Source organism: Colletes gigas, unplaced genomic scaffold, assembly GCF_013123115.1.
Source record: "Colletes gigas isolate AHSC1104 unplaced genomic scaffold, ASM1312311v1 Colletes_gigas_Sc00021, whole genome shotgun sequence".
Taxonomy (NCBI): domain Eukaryota; kingdom Metazoa; phylum Arthropoda; class Insecta; order Hymenoptera; family Colletidae; genus Colletes; species Colletes gigas.
The window spans coordinates 82,706-109,029 of NW_025106650.1; the positions used below are offsets into that span (position 1 = coordinate 82,706).

Here is a 26,324-nt window from a genome sequence, read left to right on the forward strand (position 1 = left end):
CTTACCGGGTCTCAGTCGACCTTCCATGTCGGCCGTACTACCCTTCTTGACCTTCTCGATGACTGCACCCGTAAAGCCATTCTCCAGCAGCTTCCCGCCGACGACTTTCAGCCCGAGTATACTACTACTGCTTCCGGAACCAGGCTGTTTTCGCAACACCATATGGCCAATGAGCTTCTGGCCGTCTCTGCTCACTTGCCAGGATAACGGATGCTACGAAGCGCGGAGAGAATGGGTTTTGTTTTCTTTCGTTTCATCATCAAAGCGTCGCGTTCTTGTGAAATGAGGGGAAACACGGTGCCCGCGCGTCGAAATTCAGAAATCGACGCGTCGAGTGCTTCGATTCTCGTTCGAGATACTCGCGTGGCAACGTCGATTTCCAAATTTCCAATGTGGCAAGATCGATCGCTATGCAAGTGGTTCGTAAATAGACTGTGATGTTGATGATTTCATTAGCCGATATCCCTGGAAAAATATCCTGCGCTCTTTCCCTGATTTCGAAACGTTCCTCAAGCACCGCGAACGTTTAGCATCGATTTCGATTACTCGGTCGCAAAATATTTTTCTCGCGGATTACTCTGACGAAAAGGAAAGCTGAAGAGAATGAATCTCTCTAATAGTGTTATTGGCACAGCGGAAGATACTCGAACGATATCGGCAACGACGAATTAATCGTTATGTTAATCAATTTTGTTGGGAGAAAATTTTAATTGATTGGAAATGCGCGTTCGAGTATCTTCCAAACGGAAAAAGCGTCCGCTACCATGTGATTCTACTAGTTCTAGGGTGGAAGTATGATAAAATGATCAAGCTTGACAAAGGAGAAAGCTGTCTTACACCTAATGCGTGTCTAAACAGTATGAACAAATCGCTAAATCATGCTCTACAACATGCTTTCGACGAGCACACGAGCAAAAAGCAACAATCAGTCCCTTCGAACTCCAAATATCCAAAGTCTCCGTGGTTTTCAGGCATGCAACAATTGCGTGATCATAATCAAGTTGCGTAAAAATCGTGGAAGTGAAGTTTCTCTGTCGAAGAGCGACTCGATTCATCTGGTGGATCTACTTTAGGGAGAGGGGTCGCCTCCTTCCGGTTTCCAGCCAATTGTGTCGATTTGTGGTTACGTTACAAATTCACAGTTGCCGTTAAATTGCGTGAAAAAACTGATTTTACCGAGAACCTTTCCTTCGATTGCGTTTCGACTTCTCTGTTAGCACTTAAAAGTTTCGCCCACGATAACAATATCGACGTTTCGACCCTGCCCTACGAAAATATTGTCTAACTTCGATATAATTGGCTGCTTCAAGCTCTTATCGGTTTCTTCTATCTGGCGCTCTTTTCCGATTTAATTTTAATTAAGAGAGTCGAACAAGCTCGTGCTACCAGCAAGACAAAATTACCTGTTTTCGTTCTACGAAACAGTAATTAAATATTGTAGAAAAAAAGTAATGCTCGTTAAATGCGGACGAGGTAAACGAACTTGTTCGAAACGTCTATTACAAGCTTGGACGCGATTTTTTAGTAAATCGCGATTCCTTTTATTGTGGCATCCGGAACGCGCAACGTAAACGCTTAGAACTATTCGGGCGAAAGGTTGTTTTCCTCAGCTCATTTCAGAGCACAGCCAATTACATCCATTTTTCGTCTCCGTGGTATTGCTGAAGTCGCGGATTTATCGAAAAACACCGCGAAACTGATCGACAAGGGCTAACGAGGTCTTCGAGACTCGCCGCTTCGGATATCCTTTGGCCGTGTTCCAATTCGATTAATTATGAACCAGGTATGTCTCTCTTTCGACAACCTGACATCCTTTCGATCCCTTTAATTGAACATTTCGGGTCGGTAGCGGCTCATGAAATCGTCTGGGATTCTATGAACCGGCAATCGACACACGGTCGAGAATGAAAACGGTACGATTTGACGCATTCGAGCCACGGTATCGTTCCTAAGAACAAGATAATGATCGTATCGTACTTTAATCGAGGGTAAAGTTCAGATAGAAACTGAGAAAAAGGACGCGCTTGAAATTTAAAAGTAAAGCGAGACGGATAGTGTCTCGATGGACCTGTGTTTTGAATTTAACTATAATATGTTTAAAAAATTCAAGTTCCAAGAACAAGGAATTTGTACTAGAAGATAATAATGAAGTGAAAAAAGTAAGATTGACGATCGAAAGAACCGACGACGTGAAATTTTGACGGATATTACGTCAGTGTCACTCTAGCGAGTGACATACGTTTGTGGCAAAAGAATAAAGGCAATTTAATTTCCTGCGGTCGCGTGTTCATTATTCTTGATCTTTGTCGCAATTTCGAGCAGCCCGTAACCGATATCGTTTATCAATGAACGAGTTTCTCGTTGAATAGTTTTTTTTTTCCACGCAAGAAAAATTACATTTAATCGTCACTCCAGTCTCTGGCGAAGGGGTCGATCTTGATTTTGTCGAAGGAGGTACATAAGACGATCCGTCGGTAGATAAATTGCTCGATTGCCGTCCGTTTACTCGGACCGAATTTAATCTTGCTTATTTGCCTCGCATAATTGGAACACGGCCTTCCACCGAGTTTCCTGTCTTCCTCCATTTATCGAACGATGATCCGTGACCGGGAAGTGTGGGTTGCGAGATGGGAGAGGGTTGGGGGAGTTTCGCTGACGCGAGTGCACGCGATTTCGTGACCGTGCGGGTAATCGTTCGTTCCTGTTGAGGGAAAACGATCTCCGGCGAGATCAAGACGCAAGGTAATTGTAGAAACTAAAGGAGAACGATCGAGAGATATTTTCACCCTCGGAATGGGACTCGAAAAGTCGGCCAGCAATACCGATCGCGTTACAGCCGAGATTCGAAGCAACGGCCGAGCATTTTTTCGTCGTCTTTGATTTGGACAACCGTTCCAAATTCTATCGATAATAACAGCTTTATTGCTTCCTCGATTCATATTAATGAATTAATTTTTTGATTCGTGAAATTTCGTGCAACCAATCCAAGATCTGGGTCATGTTCGTGTGTCGGATTCTTGGTGATTCGACGTAGAATCAGATTCACGGTGTAATCGCGGATCGCATCGCGCGTAATTTTTAAAACCGCCAACGATCTCGTCGGGGAGCAATTTGTGTCCCGGAGATCGCCCTTAATTCTCAAGTTCGCGGAACGTTTGTCAGAAACGAACGATTAATCCGACAAAGTGATCGGGGTCGCCGATGTGCTTCCCGGTTCCGCGAGCTTGTAACTCACGGACAACTGCTCGTTCCGTTCGACCGATTTCACGAGAATCAGACAGACAGAGGAAAGCGAGGGGGAGTTGTGGAGGGGCTCGAAAGAGTAGGTTCGTACGGTGCGGATCGAAATTCGACCGCCGATTTACGAGGTCGTATAATAACAATAACGGATAATCGAACCGTGGTTTGCCCATCGACCGTCCCAACGCCAGTATATTGACAAATACATCCGCGCAAGGAGACTATTGGAAAAGTAACGTACGAATGGAAGCTGGCCACCCTGACGAACAATGACGGACGATGATGCCAAACGCGCTCTATTTTCACGCGATGATGCCGAACATTGCACATATTCAGGCTACCGATACGACTAACTTTTCGTATGGTCCGAGCGTAAAAAGTTGACGGAACGACCGTAATTGAACATTGGTACTTCGAAAGAACAATGTGACACCATCGTGGCAATCGATGGTTGAAAAAATATAATGGTTCCCGTGCGGAACGGTGCTCTGTTTCGTTACCGAGCCTTCCTTTGTCTTTCGGATATTTTAACGGAAAACATCCGAGGAGGTTGGAACGGAGAGAACAGAATGCAGCTTAGTTTTAACAGTCGCAGAGAACTACGCAACCGAAAGTCATTATCGCGCGAAAGAAATACATTTTCAATTAGCACGCGACGCTCGCAATTTCGGATCGAAACGACTCGGTCGAACGAGGGTTTCGTCAAAAATTTTATTAAACGCGTTCGCACCCTCCCGCCTCTGACCCCTATCGTTTAATAACGTGAAACGATACATTGTTCCGGGCCTCCGCGCGAGATGTATCGTGTGGTGAATGAACAGTGGTAATGTCAGTAGTGAAGGGAAGATGAGAGTCGTGTACCGCAAACGAGAAACCTCCGTGCGAAACCTCTCTCTGTTGAGAAATTTGCGAAGAACGTGAAGATCGGTAACTGAGGGCAAACACGTTTCTTCGATATCGATGCATCGCGAATAGTTTGATCGAACGAGATCCAACGGCGTCGATATACGTATAGATCCGTCGAGTTTAACGGCGATTAACCGTCGCTTCGAAAATATGGAAGCGTTATCCGCGGAGTAACTAAGTTAAGAGAGACGAGAGACAAATGAGAGAGAATGATCTTCGCGAAGAAAACGATGGCGTCCTATTTCTATGTTATTAAATCACGGGACAAAGTCCCGAGACCTTGTCGGCAGTGAGAGAACTCAAGACTCATGCGAATGTGCGATTATCTATGTTGCCAGGAACGCTGCATTTCCGTCGTGTTCGACGAATGCTCTCGCTCCGCGACGCGTGACGGTGGTTAAGACTTAACAAAGAGGTCCGAACTTGCACGTACAACAACAACAACAACCAGATTACAAACTATAGAAGTGTGCGTCCGGAGTAAAGTCGTAACGAAAAAGATGGATCCAAGCACGGAAGCCTTCAAGCCCGAAGTTTGAGGATAAATCGAGCAAAAGAGGTTTCTTGATCGCGAAATCCACATATAAGGAATGATTAAGAGTGGTGGATCGTTGAATGTTTCAAATGAGACGCATCGAGACGCGCTGACGACGGGATCTTTCTCTCCCTGAAACTTCGGCTCAACTGGCATTTGACGTGTATTAACTATTAACCCTTTGGTTGCGCGTTGTCTTCGATAAAGCATCTAATAACTACGCGCATGGTACTATGTATATTCGATCGACGACTCTTTAAAACCAGGGATCGAAGAGGTTCAAAATTAACTATCGATAACTGTTGTATAAAGGTATTGACCGAGAGATTTTGGAATCTATATTGCGAGAGTTTTCAATCCCTGTTTATAGAGAAAGAACAGAGCACCATCCCGTAGTGAAAGTAAAATAAGAATGTAATCGCGCGTCGGCAACGAAAGGGTTAAATTGAAACGTTTACTAAATACTACGCTAGGTTACATTAACCAATCGAATCAGGCACTAACGGACCAAGGATAGTCCTCTCTCCGCTAAAGCTATGAAAGCAAGGACCAAGGAAGAATAAACCGTATTCCACTTTGGACGACAGACCCGTCGCGATTTAGCGCCAGAAAACTGGGCAGAGCTTGATAGAGAGATAAGCATACTAAGACGCGTGGTTTCCCGGGAGGAAGGACGCTCGCGCGACAGAGACCCCTTTTACTCGATCCACCGCACCGGTTTCCTAATGTCTAATCGAAGCGACTGCCTGGCCGTGCCGCTCGAAACGACTGTGAGCGCAGCACGATGGAACTCTACCCTCTGCGACCTACAAGCAGTTCTCGACGTTTCATCGACCGTAAAATCGAGTAACGGGCCCCGTACCTTGGGCAGGTCGCCCCTGTTGCTGTCTTCACTGCTCGTGAAGGTGCTAGAGGTGTCTATTCCGGAGTCTTTGGTCGCGCTGTCTTGGCTACCCTGTCGATCGGCCTCCCAAGACCAATCCTCCTGAGGGCCGCCGACATTGGTCCCACCGTCAAATCGCACTGTCTTTTTCCCCCTCCTTTCCGTGAACCTGATGGACACGCCACATACACAGAGATACGAGACGATGTACTGTATGTGTGCCTGCGAGTGACTGTTTGCGTGTACGTGTGCGTATTTGTACCGTGTTCCTTCGTGAGTATCGCCCCCTCCTTCTTCTCGAACGCGTCGCGACGGAGGAGGCTCTCGATCTGCCGCTCAACGATTCTCGATCCCGAGTTTGCCAGGAATGGCGAGTCCACGTCTACGCGTTCGACCGTGCGAGATTATCGGAGACAGTAATCGCGAGAATGAAAGAAACGTGGAAAAATTTAGCTGCCAGGTATCGCCAGAAACTGACAATCCCGGGACTACCGACGCAACCACGAGATGAAAGAAATGGAAAGTAAAAACTAGTAGACGACGACAAAACGCACGATTCGCCAATTTTCAAAACGCACCTCCTACTGTCGCCGCGCCACTCGTCGCCGCTCCTTCGGAAGCTCCGTCTGACGAGAGTGCTCTCCTCTTTTCGCGGCTCTCGCGGTGGATGATGACCGTTATATTCGATGGTCATCGCGCCCGTGTTGTGGTGCCCGTTGTGGGGTCCATTGTGCCTACGTCCACCGCCGGACATTGACATCGGACCTCCCGTATGGTGGTAGTACCCCTTCCCTACAGTAGATCCAAAACGTTTCGTTTCCTCCATTCTCGGTTATCGATTTAAACCGTCACATTCTTAACGCTATCGCTGCCTACGCTCTAATTTTCCACCCATCTTTTACGACGCTCCACGCGATACGTATTACTTTGTTTAGTTTTCGGTCTTTACCAACACCAACGCGACCCCTATACACTTTGCTTTTTTCTCTTTCCAACGCCCCTGACAAGACGTTACTCGATTTACGTTATCCGCATAAAAATCCACACCCTACGATAACACACTGTTTTATCGCCTTTCCGTAGCTCGAATCTATCGATTCCTACCGTCCATCGTTTCTTTCTCCTCCTATCTCTAAATGTACTGTAGCGGACATTTATTACTTACGGTACGCGTCATATTTTAATTTCCAAACTGTGTACGTGTTGCCTTGGGAAGCTTGCAAAAATATCGAAACTATATTACTGTAGAATTTCAACTTTACAAGTTTGCCATTCCACGAATTAAACATTTATCTTTTCGGTTGTTTTAAATATTTTCGCAAGCCACCCAGAATAATAGACGCGATTTAAAAATGAAAATGTGACTTGTACGTAAATAAATGATCGCCACTGTACGTACGGTCACTGTATCGCGATATAGCTGCCGAAAACGGGCTAAGACAGCGGTGCAGGCTTGCCCCTCGGGGAAAAGTGTGAGGAACGGTGCTCGAGCGAACCGGGAGCCGTCCAGATTCGCGTCGCACGGCTGCCAGAACGCTATACCACCGGTATACACGCGTCGATGTGCAGGGTATGTGTCTGCGAGAGAGAGAGAGAGAGAGAGAGAGAGAGAGAGAGAGAGAGAGAGAGAGAGAGAGAGAGAGAGAGAGATAGTAGATAGAGAGATACGAGAGATAGACGAGAGACTGCGAGATGAGCGAGCGCGAGAGCTAGTTGTTTGTGTGGTTTTTGGTGTTTGGTGGGTGTGTTGTATGTGTGTGTACGTACGTGTGCGTGCACAATAGCGATGCCACCTCTCGAAGGACAACCACCGAGACATCCGGTTCCGGGTCTCGTCGCTTCGAGCTACTTCGAGGAACAACTAGCCGTTTCGGGAGTTTGTCTATGTTGCGTCCGTTCGAGAGAACAGCGACCAACGAAAAGGGATTCTGTACGCTCGGGGAACACGACGGAGTTAAACGCGAAAGAAATTCCTCGACGATTCAATTAACGGAATCGATCGTAGAAACGATACATCGCGCGACTCGGAAACGCAAGCGTACAAGAATTCATGGACACGGGGCAAAAGTTTCGAGGTACCAAACGAGAACACGGGTGGGAAACGCCCACCGTAAAGCGCGCAGCATCGCTGTGGGGGACGTTACGCGTCTTCCAGACGAACATCGAGGTAACGGAATGTGAGAATGTCGGGAGTATCTGGTGAACGATACGTGTACGTGGCGTGGGTGAGGTGTAAACGATATATAGTATACCTGTGCACGATTCGTAGCCGTCCAAAGTAGAACAAATAAAATCTGTTACAGCTCTGCCGACCGATCGCACTTGGCGATCAAGACATTTGTGCGCGCATCCGGTTTCGAAATTTTAACGACTCGACTCGAGCTTTCGCACGTTCTTTCGATCGTAGTGGCTTTTTCCGTTAGAAAATCGATCGTGACAGGCTATCTATCGCCTCCCAAGACCTCGAACAGCGACAGGAGACGGGCGTCGAGGTGAAAACGTATCGCGAAAAATCGCAAAGAAACCGCGGATATTTTGCCGAAAGTGATCGGTAAATGCCGCGTAGCCGCGCACATGTCCCAATCGTTCGCTCGTTTTCGGACGTCGTTAGGCCAACCGAAAAAACTCCGATCCGGTCGAATAAACTTTTCAAAAAAGCCTTTACTGAATTTTCGGAAAACGCGGTACGGTCTTTTTCCGTCCGTGACACGGTATAATCCGCGACCGGTCGGCAGATGACGTACACACACATGCACACGCATACGCAGAGATTTACATATAATATATATTTAGGTAGATATATATATATGTATGCGATCGGTTCATATATATATATATGTATGTATGTATATAGATAGATAGCGGAAAACGAACTGCCGTATTTGCATTTGAGAAAATTAGTAGGTACCGCGAGAAATTGACGATTCATTCTGTCCCCGGCCTTCTCCCTCGAGCTCCTGGAAGTCACCACCATGGACGGCGGTTTTTCCCCTAAAAGGCGATCTCTCTTTAAGTCACACATGTTCCACGATATGCATGGCGTCGCTTATCGCTAGAGTTAAAAACAGAACACGATAAGACCGCTTGAAATGCCTCGTGTACGGTTTTCACCGGCCGATGGAATCTAAAATTCTCCGCGCGAATATCGAACATGCGGAGAACGCATGTCCTCGAAAGAAATCTCTCGATAAAAGTACCGCTACTTGGATCACAACGGGTATATAGATCGTTCGTAACACTGGGATCATCTATATGCTATGCTCGGTTCGATGCAAACAGAGGGGTTGGGGGTAGGGGGAAGGAGTAGAAAAGAAAATGATCACTGCTATGGAAACTGCACTATGTGTAACAATCGAACTCTGTACTAATGGTAATCGCAATATTGCAGGCAGTGTCTGGTGTTCTCGCTACGCGCAAGAAGTAACGTCGTTTCGTAACGATTCCGCCCCGGCTCGAGAATTCGATCTGGGTCGATTCTGGTGAGGAGAATCACCGGTAAAGGAAGGAAAAGGTCTGTCGCGTCGTCTCGTTCGTCGTGCGCGTCGCTGCAAATAAGGCAAACGACGACGCGTCGTAAAACTGGCAAATTGGTCATACGATCGCTACGCGAGACGCGCCGCGTACAGATATACCTCCCTTAATGCAACCCAATCGATGATTCTATCTTCTATCATCCTCAAGATATTTCCACTTTAACGATATTAATATGCCTACGCGTACTTTTGAATTATTTTTCACTCCACCAGCGAATCGCGTCTCGTTTTAGCCACCCCGACGAATGAGGTTGAACACGTTCGGAGATTAAAGCGCGACGATAATCGGTATTCCGCGCGATAGACGAGAATCCTTTGCATAATCAGCCCGGACGTCGCTACAAAGTGTTACGCGCAAAGAAACGTCCATACTGTGAAACGAGCCAGCCGGAGCACGATTCAAAGGGTGCTCAAAGCGTGTCCAAGGTAGGCGGGATAGTCACGCATCCGCAGCTATCCGATCCCGTAAACATGGGATTTTCTGCTAAACGACACTCTGTCCCGTAATAAATAGAAGGTTGCGCGCGACGAAGTAGCAAGGCGACCAGTAATCGAGCGCGAACTTGCCCGGTGCACGGAGGCGGCACGGAGTCTTAATTTAAAAGTTAGATGACACCGACTTACCGCGTATAAATCACTCCGGGATTTTACCACCTCCGTTCGCCCGTCCCCCTAACCTATCTCTGCTACCCCGGCCGTATCTCGTTCGCAAACGACTCGCGTTAAAAAAATCGCTGAATTTACGAGACCGATGTACCCGGCATAGATGCCACCAAGAGACCACCAGCCTTCGCGACAAATACCGAATTCTATGTTTGCACATACATTGACTCGGATTATTTTTAGTAAAAGAGAACGGTGAAGGGTTAATCCGTCGAAAAAAAGAAGAAAAGGAAAAAACAATCGATGTTTTGTTTCCCGTTGTAAATGTATATGCCCTCTTAACCGAATTACTTGTTTCGACGACGAACGAGACGAGCAAAGGGTAAAGTTCGAGACACAGAAACCTCGAGATTGAGTTGTCACGGTCCGCGAACGATATCGGCGTTAATACTCGGGTTACTACGAACGTCAGGGATTTTTTATTAGACGACCGGTCGCAGTAAAGTGCCACCGTATCGTCCACGATCCCAACGATATCGTGGTCCGTAACGCCGGCTTATTAAGTATATTAACGGACACGGAGTTTTCTGTGTCGGAGAGATGCGTCGTGACGTCAAGGAGGCACAAGAGAACGAAGGAGGGGGTTTTAATCTACGGGGACGCTCTTCATGAACGCCCGTCGCTCCTGAAAACGAATTAAAAATCTGTTTAATACAATTTTAGCCTGAACGGAGAAACGGTGGGAAGGGGGCCGGGGGGTTGTGGGGGTGCGGGAAAGGTCTTGAGCCGGACAGGAATCGTCAAAGGAGAGGTGATCAAAGACGGAGGCAGCGGGCTCCAATGATAGGCCAAAGCGTGGCCGTGACGATTTATCCTTCGCCTCCCTTCTCCTAGTCCGGCTGGGATCTGGTGGACGTCGCAGCTCGCGCCTCTCTGGAAATCCTCGTTAAGGGATACGCCGCGCGTAACGGACTTACCTCTCCAAAACTTCTACAAACTAATGTCTCTCTAGTCACTAAATTGTATCGTGTGCATCTACGAATGGGAGCAACAACGCCGTTCGACTGAGCCGGTCACTTTTATCGCGGCGACACCGACCCGAACGAGCATCCGATGTGCTCGTTCTCGCTTCAATGACACGCGACCGTTCGTCGCTAATTGCCGCTCTCGATCCTCTTTTGGCCGAAGAAATTCGCTCGAACGCAACTTGCGGCTCGATCGTTTCGTTCCTTGCGCTTATCTCGCGTCAAGATCGTTCTGCCGGGACGGTGCAATCGACTGGACGCGATGCTCTGCAAAATACTGTGCGTGCATCGCGGATGATTAAACGCATCGATCCGCGTTTAGAATGCTCGTAAAATTAGTAACGAACGCGACCGGCACGAGGCAACATCGAATAGAAAAATAAAAGAGTGGCGGCGGTGCAGCCGTGACTCGGGCAATCTCTGCATCGATTAGAATTAGAATTCATTGTATGCCGCAAGAGATGTTCCTTCTCGAGTTTCTTGCGAAACATTTTTGGGAAAAGCTTGTTGCGTTAACGGGCAAAGTAACGATCCCCGTTTCGGAGGAAAGGAAAAGCTATCCGAAACGCGATGCGCGTCGACAACGTCCCTAATAAGCACGGTCTCCGCATAGCGGCTGACGTGGCCCGACTATCTGCATCACCGCGTATGCACCAAACGTATAACTGCACTACTGCCGGCGCGAGCGTACGCTAGCGCACGATTTCGAAACGTTGTGTGCAGCCTACGTCCGTGAATGCAGGGAGCAGGTGTGCACGGCAAACCAGCAACGCGTCTGATTATACCGCCGCCCCGTGTTTTCAGAATCTGGCTGTTGGTAACTCCGTAGATGCGTTTTGTAAGCCTTTAAGCTGACCTTGTTCGGGTCGGACCTGAGACAACGGAGAGAATTATTTTACCCGATGTTAACGGTGACTTTTCGACGCGTCGAACTTGCTCCTTTTAAACATCGAGTTGCAAGATTTAAGAATTTTAAGATTTAAAAAGTGCACTCCGAGTGATCGTCGAACCTCGACCTCTTCGACATAATTTCAACAGACCGTCATGACACGGTACTGTGGAGGAAACGTCAGGATTCTGTCGGTGTTCTGGCGTATGCAAAGAATTTAAGAAAATTTTATTATCCAAATGAACGCAAAACGGAGCAGGAGCATATGCGATTTATTATATTTAACGTCCAAGACGATAGCTAGACTAAACCGTCGTGCGATGAAAAATCGATAGCATGTTCGTAGTCTAAACAGAGCCGTCGAGGAGGTTCTGTCGGAAGAAGAGAATCAGTTAAGTGCGTGACGTACGAACGAGACCATTTATGCAAAACTTAGCTCAATGCCGGAACGTTCGCACCCCGTCGAAATACCCTGCCTCGAAAAGATCCGACTCGAATGAATGGGATCGCTGAAAAAAAGAGTGTCGGTTTCGGTCGTCGGTACTTTTTGCTTATCTATGCCACGAAAATCAGCCCAGAAATAGCGAAGGAGCAGATGTTTAAGCTCGCCCACGTGTTGGTCGCGTGACGTCACGTCGGCTGTGTGGGCGTTGCGAGCGGGAGGCTCGAGAAGGGTGGTAAACGGAGAAACGGAGATAGAATGAGAAAGATGATGCGCGAAACGGGAATACTATACTGGAAAAGAGAGGACGCGCCAAGTACCGTCCACGGAAGAGAAGTTAGCTGACACGTCTGACCATTTACGATACTTCGTACAGATCCACTCTCCCGGGTTTATAGAAAGTAGATTATAAATATATGCTATACTTAATCAGACTCGCTAGTCGATTTTAAGATAGTATCAAAGATGAACAGAGTCAAGTCAAAGTTTTCTAAATATTTGGTTAAACGATCTAAACAAAACTAAAGAAAGACCGAAGAACAAAGAAGAGAAATGGAAATGGAATAGACGAGAGAGAAATAAAGAAACGAAATACAGGTGAACGCGAGGATGTAAATGAGAAAGACAGAGTCGTGAAACGTAAGAAGAAGACGCGGGTAGCGTAGATGTACGGGTAGCGAGGGAGAGAAGAGGATACCAAGGATCAATGCAACGACGAGACCGAGAGAGAGCAGAACCCGAGAATTCCCGCAGGATGCCTTGCGATATGCCGCGATACACGATCGAGGGGATCCGATCAAGGATTTAACGGCTGTAAGGATAGCTGGAATGCCGATCGGGAGTCCTCGCATCTCTGGCAAAGTCGATACTCGGCAAGAGGATTGAAGAAATTGGAAGAAAACTCCGCCGGCATGATTTTCTCAGCCTACGTTATCGCCCGCGGACGGAAAAACGAGCTTAGCTCCGCGTTTATGTTCCGACATCCGCTCTTTGCGGGAAACTCGATAGCTTCACGATGGAAACCTGAAATTACAAAAAATATTCGGTAAAGCAAATTTTTACGTTGCTTCGAACGGACCAACGTTGAAAAACTATCGAGGTAAGGGGGGTAGATACGAACGAAGAGACACGGATACTAGGGGAACGTTCCTAATCCGCGCGAGCCTCTCTCCTGATGATGCGCACCTCGATGAATCGGTTCACAGTTCGCCGATCTCGTGACTAATCAACTGTGAGCCAGGCACGTACGGTCGTGTATCCGCTCGAAACCGGCTCGAATGCGTCGCGCAAAAGCGACAAGCGACGGTGTCGAGTATTCCTGTGAACACAGGGGAGAACGCGCGGCATAACGACGGGATCCAGCGTCAGTAACCTAAATTTACTCATTAGCCAAGGGATGAACCCCGGGTACTCCTCCCCGCGCGCCGGCGCCGGCGCCTTCGCGATAATGCAGTATCGCTTTTCATCTGCCACTCCATTCGGCCCGATTTGCCTGCGCGGGCTAGACCTACTTTCCTATTTCAAATACTTCACCGACGCGAGCAATCCTCCTGCACCCGCTTCAGAGCGCTCTAACCAGAAATGCATTGCGCGCAATCTGATCCACACTGCCCGGCGAGACGTTTCATATTTTTTAACGTAACAAAACCACCATCTTCGGATTCCTGGCTATTCGAACGATCGACAAGAACGAATAATATCGCTAGATAGGGCTGTTTTCGCGATCGTTTCACAAGGTATCAATGCTCTCGCATCTTACGCGACAAAGATTCGATAAAAGTCTGGAACGTAGGTTTGCTCGTGTTCCGAAACTCGGTGCCGGGGTAGGTCTTAGACCAAGTTAGAACAAACTCTCCTCGTCGGAGCGGCTGAAGCGTTAATCGCTTTGTAAACACGCGTACGCGGCGACGCGCGAGCTTTTCAGACTGCATGAGCATCGTATCGGTCGATTACACTTTCCTTCGTCGGCTCGCCTGTAAATATCGCGATACAGGTGCACACGTTCTCCGTAAACCAATTATCCGCTGACACGGAAAGCCTGCGCTCTTCACGTGCAGCGAGTTTCAAGGGCAGAGCTGACCCTCCCGACCAGCTCGGCCTAACGTCTCCGTCGCAACCGCCGATTCTCCACCAGCAGCTTCTGACGGTAATTCGACGGTGGATTTGACGTTTAACCGCGTCCCAGCTAAATTATACGACCGATGTCGCGGGGATGTGACATTTCGAAAGAGTAACGGGCAATATTGCTGTCAGTGACGATGAACGTCTAAAGCGTCCGAGAGAAAGAGAACTTAAACGCGTCTCTGATACGAGATTGAACGTGCCCTGCCGGTCGTAACATCGAGATCGCTGCCTCGAACTTGGTTTTCTCGCGTATTTCTTCATTCTCCAAACAAGGCACCTCTACAACCATTTTCACGAGTATACAAGATCGAACCGGATCTATAGTTACGCAACAACTTTCGAGAGATCCAAAGAAGCAAATAACAAACACTTTGCCCGTTTTCGGACTCGAACCGAAATGTCACCCCCCCTCCTATGCACTGTCGTACTCTCTATTTGTCCAAAACATTTACCCAATTCGCGTCGCGGATCCTATTCGTGTTATCGCCTTGCGACAAATACTCTACGAAAATCTGGACTAAGAAAGAAAATTATTGATTCGGTGCGTTCTAGAACCGACTGACGCGAAACTTTTAAAATCGTTACAGGTTCGCATAAATAAAAGAAAAGATACTTACATGGGTAAATAACGATCGGGAGAGCTTCGAAAAGAAGAATCGTGAGGTAGAACCGACGTAAACGACGCGAAGACGATTTGTAACGCGGTCGAATCGACCGATCGCGTAATTAACCTCGATAATATTTTGCTGGTCGATGACCAGCTGGCGACGGTCTACGCAAGTATAAAATAAAATAAAAAAACGAACGTGGACTCACCCTTCTCTGACTCGTCAGGCTCGTCGCTAGCACACTCAGGTGTGCTTCGTTCTTCTTCGCTGCTGCTGAAGCTCCTTTGAGGCTGTAGAGCGCCCTGTCCACCCACGGATTGTGGGGGACGCGCGCTCTGCATTTGATGCACCGAATGTTGCTGAGGAGGATGCACTATGGATCGAGGTAGACCTGCTTCTACCGTCGGCTGACCATATGTCATTGTAAAATCCGTATTCTGATCCTGTAAAGCAAAACGGAGTCTGGGATTCACAGGGAGAACAAGTGTACGATTAGAACCCGTAGCCATTGGGCAGAAGACGTTTCGTTTCGGTCGTTTGCGTACAACACTTTGCACAGTACGCATTAGTTGTTTGGCGGCTGGAAAGGAGTAAAGAGCAAAAGGTGTAATCGAGAAAACGGGAGGCTCGAATACGCGCGTCAGTTCGTAGAGTCTGCTCGTGAGCTCGTTAATAAGGTTCCTTGGCAGAGCTGTTCGTTAAACTCGTGAACATTCGATTCGACTGCAGCGGACGATTGCTCTGGTAGTGAGTGCGAGAGATGGCACGAAAAATGTGCAGGATTCTTTGATCTTTACTAGTGATTTGATTGGTACTAGCTGACTCGATACATGATAATGGTGATTGCATACGGTGACTTCTAATTACAGCACGTAACGAGAACAAAAATTCTACATGATCGAATTCTACGTTTGCGTACTTTGGTCACAAGATAGTAGCAAAACTGGGGGTACTACTAATTGTAAGCGACTAAAATTCTACTTCCTTTCGATCGCTAATAGATCGTAAGGTCGATCGAACGAGCAAGTAACTAGAACCAGGATAAAGCGGACATCGAAAATCCACCGTTCGTCCCGATAACTTCGTTTCACGGATCTTCCGGAAACTGCTCGTTGAGAGGCCTCGTCGAGCACCGCCTACGCAAGAGTATCGCTCGGCGGCGCTCCTACGCGTTCGCAACACGTACGGAGCGGAGCAGCGTACTTGTTGAATGTTTAATTTCCAAGTCTCTCTCGCAGTATACATATATCCAGCATTAACGTCATCGGATGTTCGAACGAACGAGCCAATCGAGAACCAGTCCTCCTTACCGGGTAGATCGGTCGTTGTCGCTGGTAGTTCTGCTGTTTCATAAGACCGTCGATCTCCCCTCTGTAGAGATTCGGATCATCCTCGGCGTACGCGTCCGGATGCCTCGGCGGCTGCTGCGTTTGATGAGAAGCTACGTGGGGCGTCGGCAAGGCTCTCGAATGAGGCGAAACGGACATATCCACTCCGCTATCGTTCATCGACAGCCGACGTACTGGGACCTGAAATCGCCACGAGGAACTTCCATTTGTCGTACGAGAGGGCCCCGGGGTCTGCTTCATCGCATGTGGGTTGCAATAGTGGGTACAAACAGTGCTATGGTTGCGTTATTGTTTCATCAGCATGGTAGAAATATGCACGCTTGGGTATTCGTAACTTTGGACGATTCACTGTTTGGCAAGATGAAGAATTTATGGTTCGAGGAACAGAACGACTCCAAGAAAACGTTACGTTAGATATCGTACAGTATACTGCGTTATCGAATCGTCCAAAGGTACGGTGATTAGGATTTGTGATAATGAAATAGCGAGACACGGTGATATGTATCAATGGCATCGGCTTGTTTCGATCGAGTTCGTTTCATACAGATAGCGAAGTGTATTGCGGTAGTTTTCATTGTACATCCAGAGCAACAGTGCGTGCACGAGTGCTATATTGACCACAGGGACGCGTCTCTGTAGTCAAACATTTAAATGAATGATGAGAAAATCGTACTTGCTCTTGCTGAGAGTACTGTCTTCTGAGCAGACTTCCGCTCCTTTGTAACAAGGGCAAATTCTCCTTCTCAGCCGCGCTGTGCGCTCTCTCGAGTTTCGGTCTTTTATCCTGAGTTTGGTCCACGAGTCCCGGAGGACCACCCACCTGCATGTCCTGCATCCGTCGCAGCATCGCGTTGTCCACGGTAGCGAGGCCCGATTTCGTCATCCATTTTCCAGTCGTCGACAGGAGTTCTTGCTTCTTGCGGCATAAGATACACGACCATATCACCTGAAACCACAATTAATTCCACATCTCCGATCACAACGACTCGATATCTCGCGAATCACGAGATCTCGGAATATCTTATCAACATCAAAAGTAAGAAAAGTCCATCGAGAACCTAGTGTTCTACCGAAGAAACCTCGATAGCTTCAACAATGATTAAGTACGGCGTAATTTGAATTTCGATACTATTCAAAGAGCCGTTTCGAAACCCCATCGTACGTTCAATAGTAATTTAACTAAAATAATCTATAACTCCGAGAGGGGAAAAGAGAGAACGAGGGAAAGAGTCCTGGAACTGATCGATCCAGGTCACTGCTTGTAGCGAGGATATTAATAGGAAATTATCTATAGGAAGTCGACCAGTTACGATGCTAATTGGAAACGTATAAGCCAAAGTGCGAGGTTCAATTTGCGGATCTTAAGAACGTGCGTTCTATGCGGTCGATTAACTCGCGTAACGTATGTATTCTTTGACGTTGGCAATAAGGTAAAAGACCCAATACTTGGACAGGCCCTAGTACTCGAACTCTAACGTTCATTATATCCATTAAAGAATAATTTTTCGCAAATTGCGAGGAGGGAAACTTTATCTATTAAAAATACGCAACGCCCAGAGGGGACAGTAGACTGAACAGACAAATTTTTTTGACGCCACTATTCGGGGGAAAAAGTAGGAACTCCGTCAGAGAGAAATTGTAAAATTCCCCTTAACCAAGTCTTGGCTCTATGGCGGGCCATCGCCTCGGGGTAAATTCTTATGCAAATCCACGTTCGCAACTCCAAGTAACGTTAAATTAAATCAAACGGATCTGTCACCGATGCAGTTGCGTAGCAGCCAACGAAAATAGCGAGTCTACCGATAGATATGCGATTACGTTAGGATGACACCGAACTATTACGCGACGACGAACGATCGACGAACGGAAACGTTGAACGAAATAAAAAATGATACGGTTCCTTCCACGACTAGACGTTACAGTGAAGTTCGAAGACGCGACGACCAGCCAAGAACATCGCCGAGAGGAAAGCGAAATCGAGCGTCTCTAGCGAAAAGCACATTCTTCGAGGCAACCATTCACGGCGTGTACAATAAACGAAGGCTAATAATTAGCGGGCCAGAGCGGCAGTCGAACGTTTTGAAGGATGAATAGGCCTGCGGAATACTCCATCAAGATAAAGCGTGATGGATGGACCATTTAGAAGCAAACCATAAAACAATGCCCATACCGGTTCCCATCGATAACACTTTCCATGCCCATTCACGCGTATTATTGCGCCAACTATAATGGCGCGACCAACGCGGCGCAAGGACAGAGCGGCTCGTTTCGCCGTTGAATTACGAGCATGCTTTTCAACATCCCGCCTAGTCGACGGAGATTAAAACGCGTTGTCGAGCTATCAACGAGCCAAATCATCCAGTTTATAGAAATTCCACTCGTAGCAGTTCCCTCTTTTCCTGACTTTTTTCCAACGGACTCCCCTTCATCTTTCGTTGCGATGACCTCCGAAAGATCGAAACTTCCTGGCAATCGGTACATTTGGCCGATAAACAGAACTCGGTTAACGCGAAATAAGTAGAACGCGATAGTTGGTCACCGAATACCTTCTTTCTCGTCTATCCCGGCGTGAACAGCTTCCACGTGGACTACAGGGGGCCAGACGGTGGTTCTAACTTCTCTGACTACTAAGTTTTATTCGAAATACATCAAAATGGCGTTTACATACCTTTCGCTAACCACTAAACTGCTCCAAGATCACGATCACACAGCGATGCGTATAGAAACACGGTCGATCAGACACTGTGATGCGAATTGGAAGACACCGACATTTTCCAAGAGTTCGCAGAGACATTAAAACTTTATAACATCCAGGTAGTTGTTAACTGCTTGGGACTTGGAATCCAAATTTTTCGATTCCAGGGGTAGTAATTTTTCTGGCTAATCGTGGCTCGGCCCGATGTGCGACAAAGGGTCCAGAGACGCCGCTTATTCGCGCGCGAATCGATACGTTCGACCACGCAGCGCAGTTTACACGATTATCGTTGCCCATTATTATTACTCGATGAATCCAGCCCAGATCTGCGAGCCCATATTCTCGCTAATCCGTGGGACGAGGACGACGCTTGGAAATGAAAACGTGTTTGCCTGTATTAGGCGACCCGAATCAAGAGCCACGGTAGTCGCGGGTAATGGGATTCGACTGGTACGCGAGAAACGTTCGACCTGTTTGCTCGACAAAAAGTAATCAAGGGAATGGGAGTCGTGAGAGAGAAAAATTAAGGAACGTTTGCAAAGAGGAGAGGAACGACGACGGTGATGCTCCGGCGAAAGGGATTTCTTTGTTGCGTCGTTGTGCTTGTTATCCAGACTGAAACCGTTACGCCTATGCTCTAAAAGTAGGGTGGTGAAAATAGGCCAATTTTCGACCATGCTGACAACGAAAAATTTTATCAGGATACGATTCTATATTTTCTAAAGGGTATGAAATACATCTCCCGATAGTGAATTTTATGCAAAATAACGTGATTGTATTGCAGCTGCCACGGCATCGCCTTACGTAAAAAACTTGTAACGACGTTCCTAACAGACCGGGAGCTTGTTACATAAATAATACTTTAATGTACTTTTCGTCCGACTGCAAAGGTTAACGTTCCGGTATTCGTGCTCGCGGGCACGCGTAGGGTCTAAAAGAGCGAGAAGGGTGTGTCTTCTCGGCAAAAAGAAACAGCCTGTGAATTTCTAGAACGTTGTAAACTTTTACAGTTTGAAAAAAAACGGAGAAATTTCTTTTACGAATTTCCTGCGGGACGCGATAAGAACTGTCTAGCTCCAGACATCAAAGTCAGCGATCCGATGGAATTTCGTTCGCAGAAAACCAAGCGTCCTAGTTTTTTTTAACAGCGAACCAGCGAACGAGAATTGATTTTTACCTTATTGCTCGCGCAGTTTAGTAGGTGAATAGTTTCTCATGAAGAAGGAGAGAGAGACAGAGAGAAAGGGAGAGGGAGAGGGTGAGAGAGAGAGAGTGTTCCTTCTCTAAAAGGCTTCCCAAATCCTCGTTTCGAACGAACGTAATTATTTCCCTTGCTGCAACATAGTTCGGCGTAGAGCGTGCCACGGACTCCGGTGGCAAAGAAAATTACTTAAAATATCCAGCACTTGTACACCGTCGAGCATTCCCATCGCGAGATTAGAGGCAAACGACAGGAATCGGGGTGGCCAAGATATTCGTGGAAAAAGTAACGAGCCCAACGAACAAACGAACTCTCGGTGTACGTGGACGGTCGTCGAGCCAGGGTACCTGGCAACGATTCGCGGTCGTGCGCGAATCCGTCCCCCGAGCTGCGAAACCGACGGAAGCGTACACAAAAACAGCCCTCCTTTTTCCAAGGGACTTGCAACACCGACCGAACCTCGTTGCAGACTGGCAGCTCGTCCGCGGAACAGAGAGTGCACCGAACAGTAAAGGAAAGAGAAAGGGTGTACGGGCGGCAAAAAAAAAGAGAAGAAAGAACCGGAGGACCGGGGCCAGGAGGGGTGGATAGAAAGGAGAAGAGCGAGAAACGAAGCAGGAAAGATAGGTGGAGACAGGGAGAACCTGAAGAGCACTTCGTCGAGTTGCCTAGGTAGCAATATGTCAAGAGCTCAACCCCTTTTCACCACCCTCGCTCATCCCCGTGCTAGCAGCACCTTTTTCGCCCGAACATTCCGTACGTACGTACAGTCGCTCGCACTGAATAATCCTCCACCGTTCTTTAACCATTCATTTTTCGACAAACTACTATATATATCATTAACAGGGAATAGTTTATACTAATTATTTTATATCGTGAGTCAAACTAAGATACATATTTTCAAGACTAAACAAAACTGTCGGCATTTTGAATTGTCGAGTTATCTATAATCGAAAGGGACGACGAATAATCGCTGATTTGTATCGTACCGCGTCTATATATTGTTATTTATGGAGAAAAAAAAAATTAGCGAAAAAGGTGATCGATTTTCAGTGTGACAGACTGTACGTGTGCGCTATTTTCCCGAGCCTAAAAACAGAGAAACGCTGGCGGTGGGGAGGGATAGCCCTCGAGTCGTCTCACCCTCTCCTTTAACGGTCGGCCAAGGGAGGTGGTCCAAGAGAACGAGAACACGGCGCTGCGTGTTCGGCCGTAACGTAAATGATCATTAGTTTGTCGGCTCGGGCCGAGTTGCCGGTGATTTGCATTAATTAATTAGAGCCCAATTAATTCAGATTACTTTATCACGGACCCTGTGTACGCAGCCTGTGTCAACGCAGGGAACGACGTCGCCGATCGAGACCAGACAATGACGACTACGACGACGACAACAACGATGGCACAGACATCGGTATGGACGTTGACGTCCCGTTGCCTCGAGTACAGAGGCCAGGATCGATACGCTCGTTCAAACCAATCCGATAACTCGCCACGCCGCCAATAATACGGTGCTACCATCCGTGACGCTCGCGACGAATTATCGTCCCGCCGATTAAACAACGCTCTTCGACCCACAGAAGACACTTTCCTGAACGGCGACGAGGCTGTCCCGTCGGAATTTTTGTCGATTTTTATTCGTTACTAGATAACCGCGTATCGAGAACGACCTTTCAAATAGAAAAGAAGCTTCCGAATGCCGAGCGATATCGGTGCTTGGACGACGCATTCGAGCCAACCAGTGTCTGCACGATCTTTTCGAGCCTAACCTGAAATCATGCTTAAGTATTACGTGTATACGCACGGCAGAAAGTTCAAGTTAATTAGAAAATTTATGGGCACGACGATCTGTGTGAGGAATCAGTGAACCGAGACGACGAGTCTCGAAATCGCTAACAAGGGAATCGCTGATGTTTGATTCTATAACAAAGAAGTTTGTAGGCGTGTACGCCTACGTAAACAGCTAATTACCGTGCAGAGGCTTCGTGATCGCTCGGCTCTATTCACGATGGTTTATGTCTCTGAACAACTTCGACCTTTTCGCTTCAGAATTTTTCGGTCGACGGAGGGCCACGGATCCGCGCGCATTACCGTCACGAGCGCGAACTTTGTCATCCGAACTTTTCAGCTGTCCTACATACACAGGAGGATTTCAACTGCCGGCTGGGGCCGAGGGGAAGAAGCCGGTCGAGGAACGACAGATGCCTTCGGCGAGCCAAAGTAGGAGAAACCTGGGCAACTTTCGACTAACAGCGGCTTATTTATGTGAAACACAGCCGCGGCTCGTTATGGGAATCACGCAAGCGCGCGTTTAATCATCCTCGAGCACAGGACTTCTCGCGGTCCGCCTGCGAGTCGTACGAACCAACTTGGAAGAAACACTGTCCGAGATTGCTACGGTGACTTCCTACGATGACGTAAATCTTGCAAGTATAACGCGAGCTCATAAATTCTACCAATGCTTCTCGAAAGCGCACGAGCATACCGAATGACAACTAATTTTTCATTTTCCTCGAATTTTTGTTACTCTAGGGAATTAAATTCTCCCTGTCTTAAGCTATATTGCGACGAATTTGGCTGTGTTAATTTACAGTAGTATTCTTGAGAAAAGCGATCTATAGGATTGGTAAAAAAATTTGAACGATGCCTGAGGATTTTAAGGGCCGAGGATCGTTTCCCAGACAGACGAAACAAGGAGGAATGCTGTACTGGAACGAAGGATACTTCCTCGGGCAGCGTTCAATTAGAATTACCGTCAGTCTCTGCTCCTCTGACATAAATACCAGAGATACACACGTGCATTCGGCCGTACACGAGCACACAATAGATCGACACACAGCCTTGGACCGAGGCGACCGCGTCCCCACGGACCTCTGCAGCTATTTACCTCCGCGTGCTTGACTGCCTTCCGGATCTTCAACAATTTGGGAACGGCGAGTCATTAATCGAAAATGGCCATAATTCGATGGGCAACGCGAACTATGCCGACGCGGCATATTTCCTGGAAACGCGGTTTCGATCATACGTTAAATCGATACTTTGGTCGACAGCATCGATTCACCAAGAACCTTTCTAAAAAAAGTTTCCGACCGTCCAGCGGTTCGATTTGATCATTAGAAACGGAATGTCGTCGGTATCCGAGGCGTTTTGGTTTCTTTTTCGTGTGGCAACCCTTCCACCCACGCTCGCAGCCGCCCCGAAGCCACTGGTTCTCCCCGATCGGTGGCCCCGGCACGCCAAACACGAGTCAACCGTGTCGAAACAAGGAACAACGTAAATTTGCCGGCCACCTTGTATTCCGTTCTTCGTGGCCGCCTCCTCCCTGCGCCCCACTAGCCTATCATAGACTGTAACCCTCCCTACGAAACTTAGATCAATATGTTGCGTCACGTTCTCCCCCTCCCCCTTTGCACACCGCCCGGCATTCATCCACGGCCACCCACACCTTCGTCCACCCCGCGCTTCATTCCTGACCCCGCCCCGCCCCCCGCGGTTCCCCTCATCGTCCACCCCCCTTTCCCGCCCCCGCCCCTCTACACGCTCGGTGACGTCACGCAGGGACGCGCCCCATTCATAGGCTCCCACGCAGAGAGCCTAAACCACGACGACGAAAAGGGAAAAAAGAAGCAAGACGAGGACAAAGGCTGCTGTATAAACGCGGATGACCGCGGCTCGACGACCGGAAATGGACGGGTTGCGAAATCGAGGCGCGCGATGGAGGTTCCTTCGGGCCCTGAGATTTCACGAATCGAGGAACCTCCGTCGATCGTGATCGCCGGGCATAATTAGACGAAGCTGGGTATCGCATCGCGGGCTGGACTCCTCGAGCGAGGAAACGTACGAGCGTTCCGCTCGGATCGATGATGTCGTAACGCGCGCCGTGACGTTTATCATCGTACTTGCGTGTGGCCCTGGAGGGTGAGTAGTGTGGGAGTACGTGCGCGGGACCAGCCACTACGATCAGTGTGCGCGCGCGCATTTCTCTGCGTTTCGTTTCATCACCCGGTGTATTTTCAAGCATATTAAATCAGATGTTTGAACGCTCGTTCGAACGCGGGTTTCCTGGACCCGATGGTTGTTCGAATATATTTCCACAAAAAGTTTACGCGGTCAATAGTTTCCCACAATTTTTTCACAATTAAAAATTTGTTTGTTTCGGACGGTGGCCGACCAACGAAATATTTTCAGAGATACTGTTACTTGTTGTCGATCGTTTGCTCCTTTCGTGGAATACGTGGTACGGGAAACTACCAAGTAACTACCGGCCCACTTTAACCGACTGCACGGCCAACCTCCATTTCTTAAGCCACGCGAAAGTACGATGAAAACCAATAAACTTACAGGAAGTTGTAAGCCGAAGTTCCGCGCGTCTGCTTTCATTATTATACCGCCACTTGCTGGCTGGAATACGCGCGTGTATTCTCTATACGTATTCGTGACGCTCTTTTTTCTCGGTTACGGATATAACCGTTTCGAAAACGAAGTTTGATTGTCCTCGACGTTAATTACAAATCATTTTTCGATTTTCATCTTTTCTTTCAGATTAACGAGACGGATGAAATACTTCTTCCCACTACCAACAGATTCTTTCTCCTTGATCGAGCAACATCTACCTCTTGCTAGTCAAACGAAATTGGCTCGAACAACGAACGATGCAAAAGAACCACGCATATTCAAATACAAGGTGTGTTCGAAATAAAAAAATTCGAACGCCTTCGTGTCGCGAATCGTAGACACTAATTCATTCTCATTGATGAAAATCCTATCGAAATTGTGCGATCGACCGAGGAAATACCAACGCATAAATGGAAAACGTATTCGTGGGGCAGCTATTTAGCGACGACATTACGCCCACAGACGTAATGTACACGCGTCCGCGATAAGGGTTAATTGGTGTAACGGGGAGGGAGAAAGAGAGAGAGAGAGAAAGATAGAGAGAGGCGGGCCAGAGGCTCGCTGAAGGTCAATTATTTCCACGTATTTCAAGCGTACGATACGCGGCCGGTTATCGTCTTTTACGATATGGTACCCTTAATTGTTTCCAGGAAGCTGACATTTCCTAACAATGATCGGTCGCGTTTTTAATCGGTCGCTACGTCGCGATGACGTTTCGTAATCTCTTCACGAGAATAAATGGGAATCCCTTGAATCGTAATAAATCGCGGTCCTGTTGATTCAATTTTCTGTGAACTTTGCCCTGCAATCGCGCGTCGAGTCACGGGAACCCTTAAAACATCCGAGCAGAGCAATTCTCTGGCATCGAGCGAGCTCGTATCGGTGCTCCCTAGATTCAAACCGATTTCTTGTTGAGAAAATGAACTCTACTTTAATTTCTACCGATGAAAATTAATCGAATCGATCTCTGATTCCAACGATTTTCCCATCGAGATTCCATCGATCGCTTATAACTATGATCGATGGGATCTCAGAGCCAGTGACTCTGCTTTTCGGGTTGATTCTCGCACCATGAAAACATTGATTTGCATTGTTCGCGGTGGACCTTGGCGTGCACGATCGACGATCTCGTTTATCGATCGGGTGACGTATCTCGTTAACCCATGGCCTGACCGTTTCCCTGGACTTAAACGAATAGGGTCTCGATCCACGATATTTTCTCTCGGTGGTGTAACAAACGTTACGAGTGAAAATTAATGTCAGGAATTTTTATGATATCGAAATATGTTGTTGTAAACTGTGTATCTTCTCCAAGATATCTATCTTTCTTTGTACCATGCTAATTACGTTAGTACCATACGTGTTTCTGATAAAAAAATTAACCATCCAACGGATAAAATATCCACGCGCGGTCGAAATTTATCTAGATCTTCCACGCTGGCGAAAAGACCGATCCTCGAAATGTCACAAGAGCAAAGCGTTTTCGTTCTTCGCGCACCGCGAGTACACCATTATAGAGGATCCCCTTTGATCCCTTCATTTAGGTAATGAATCTTTTTCGGTCGCAATCCTGACCGGCATGACGACAAATAAAACTCGTGATCCCTCAAAGTGTGGATGTTCACTAAATTTAAGTGGTTTTCGTAATTAAAAGAAAACTAGCGGATTATCGAGCGCCACGGTGCGGACGGCGCTCCATTAAACGAACCGAATTTCTTAAGGACTTCCTTGGATCTAGATTTTCTCGAATTTCGTTACGTAATAAGACGCGAGTAACTAGCCTCGATAGTTCACGCTCGAGCCTCGATAAATGTTTTAAATTGAAAGTGAAAGACCGAGGAGAATTGATGGGTTAAGCAGCGAGTAATATTCGAGGCATCGTACCGTGTCGGAGCGGAG

At 47.5% G+C, this 26,324-nt stretch overlaps 1 protein-coding gene across 9 annotated transcripts in view; it reads right to left on the minus strand.

Moving 5' to 3' along the window:
* LOC122401041 (regulating synaptic membrane exocytosis protein 2) overlaps positions 1–26,324 on the minus strand; it is a 57,483-nt gene that overhangs the window by 25,216 nt on the left and 5,943 nt on the right. For 6 of the 9 annotated variants that reach the window (XM_043402943.1, XM_043402942.1, XM_043402941.1 and 3 more), the window contains exons 3-8: positions 16,811–17,083; positions 16,099–16,317; positions 14,997–15,231; positions 6,143–6,356; positions 5,544–5,733; positions 6–213 (exon numbers count right to left, since the gene is read on the minus strand). In XM_043402943.1, coding sequence (XP_043258878.1) covers positions 6–213; positions 5,544–5,733; positions 6,143–6,356; positions 14,997–15,231; positions 16,099–16,317; positions 16,811–17,083 — 1,339 coding nt within the window. Of the gene's footprint in view, positions 1–5; positions 214–5,543; positions 5,734–6,142; positions 6,357–8,472; positions 8,556–14,996; positions 15,232–16,098; positions 16,318–16,810; positions 17,084–26,324 lie in introns of all 9 variants that reach the window. The other 3 variants (XM_043402945.1, XM_043402944.1, XM_043402946.1) reach the window with 3 other exon arrangements.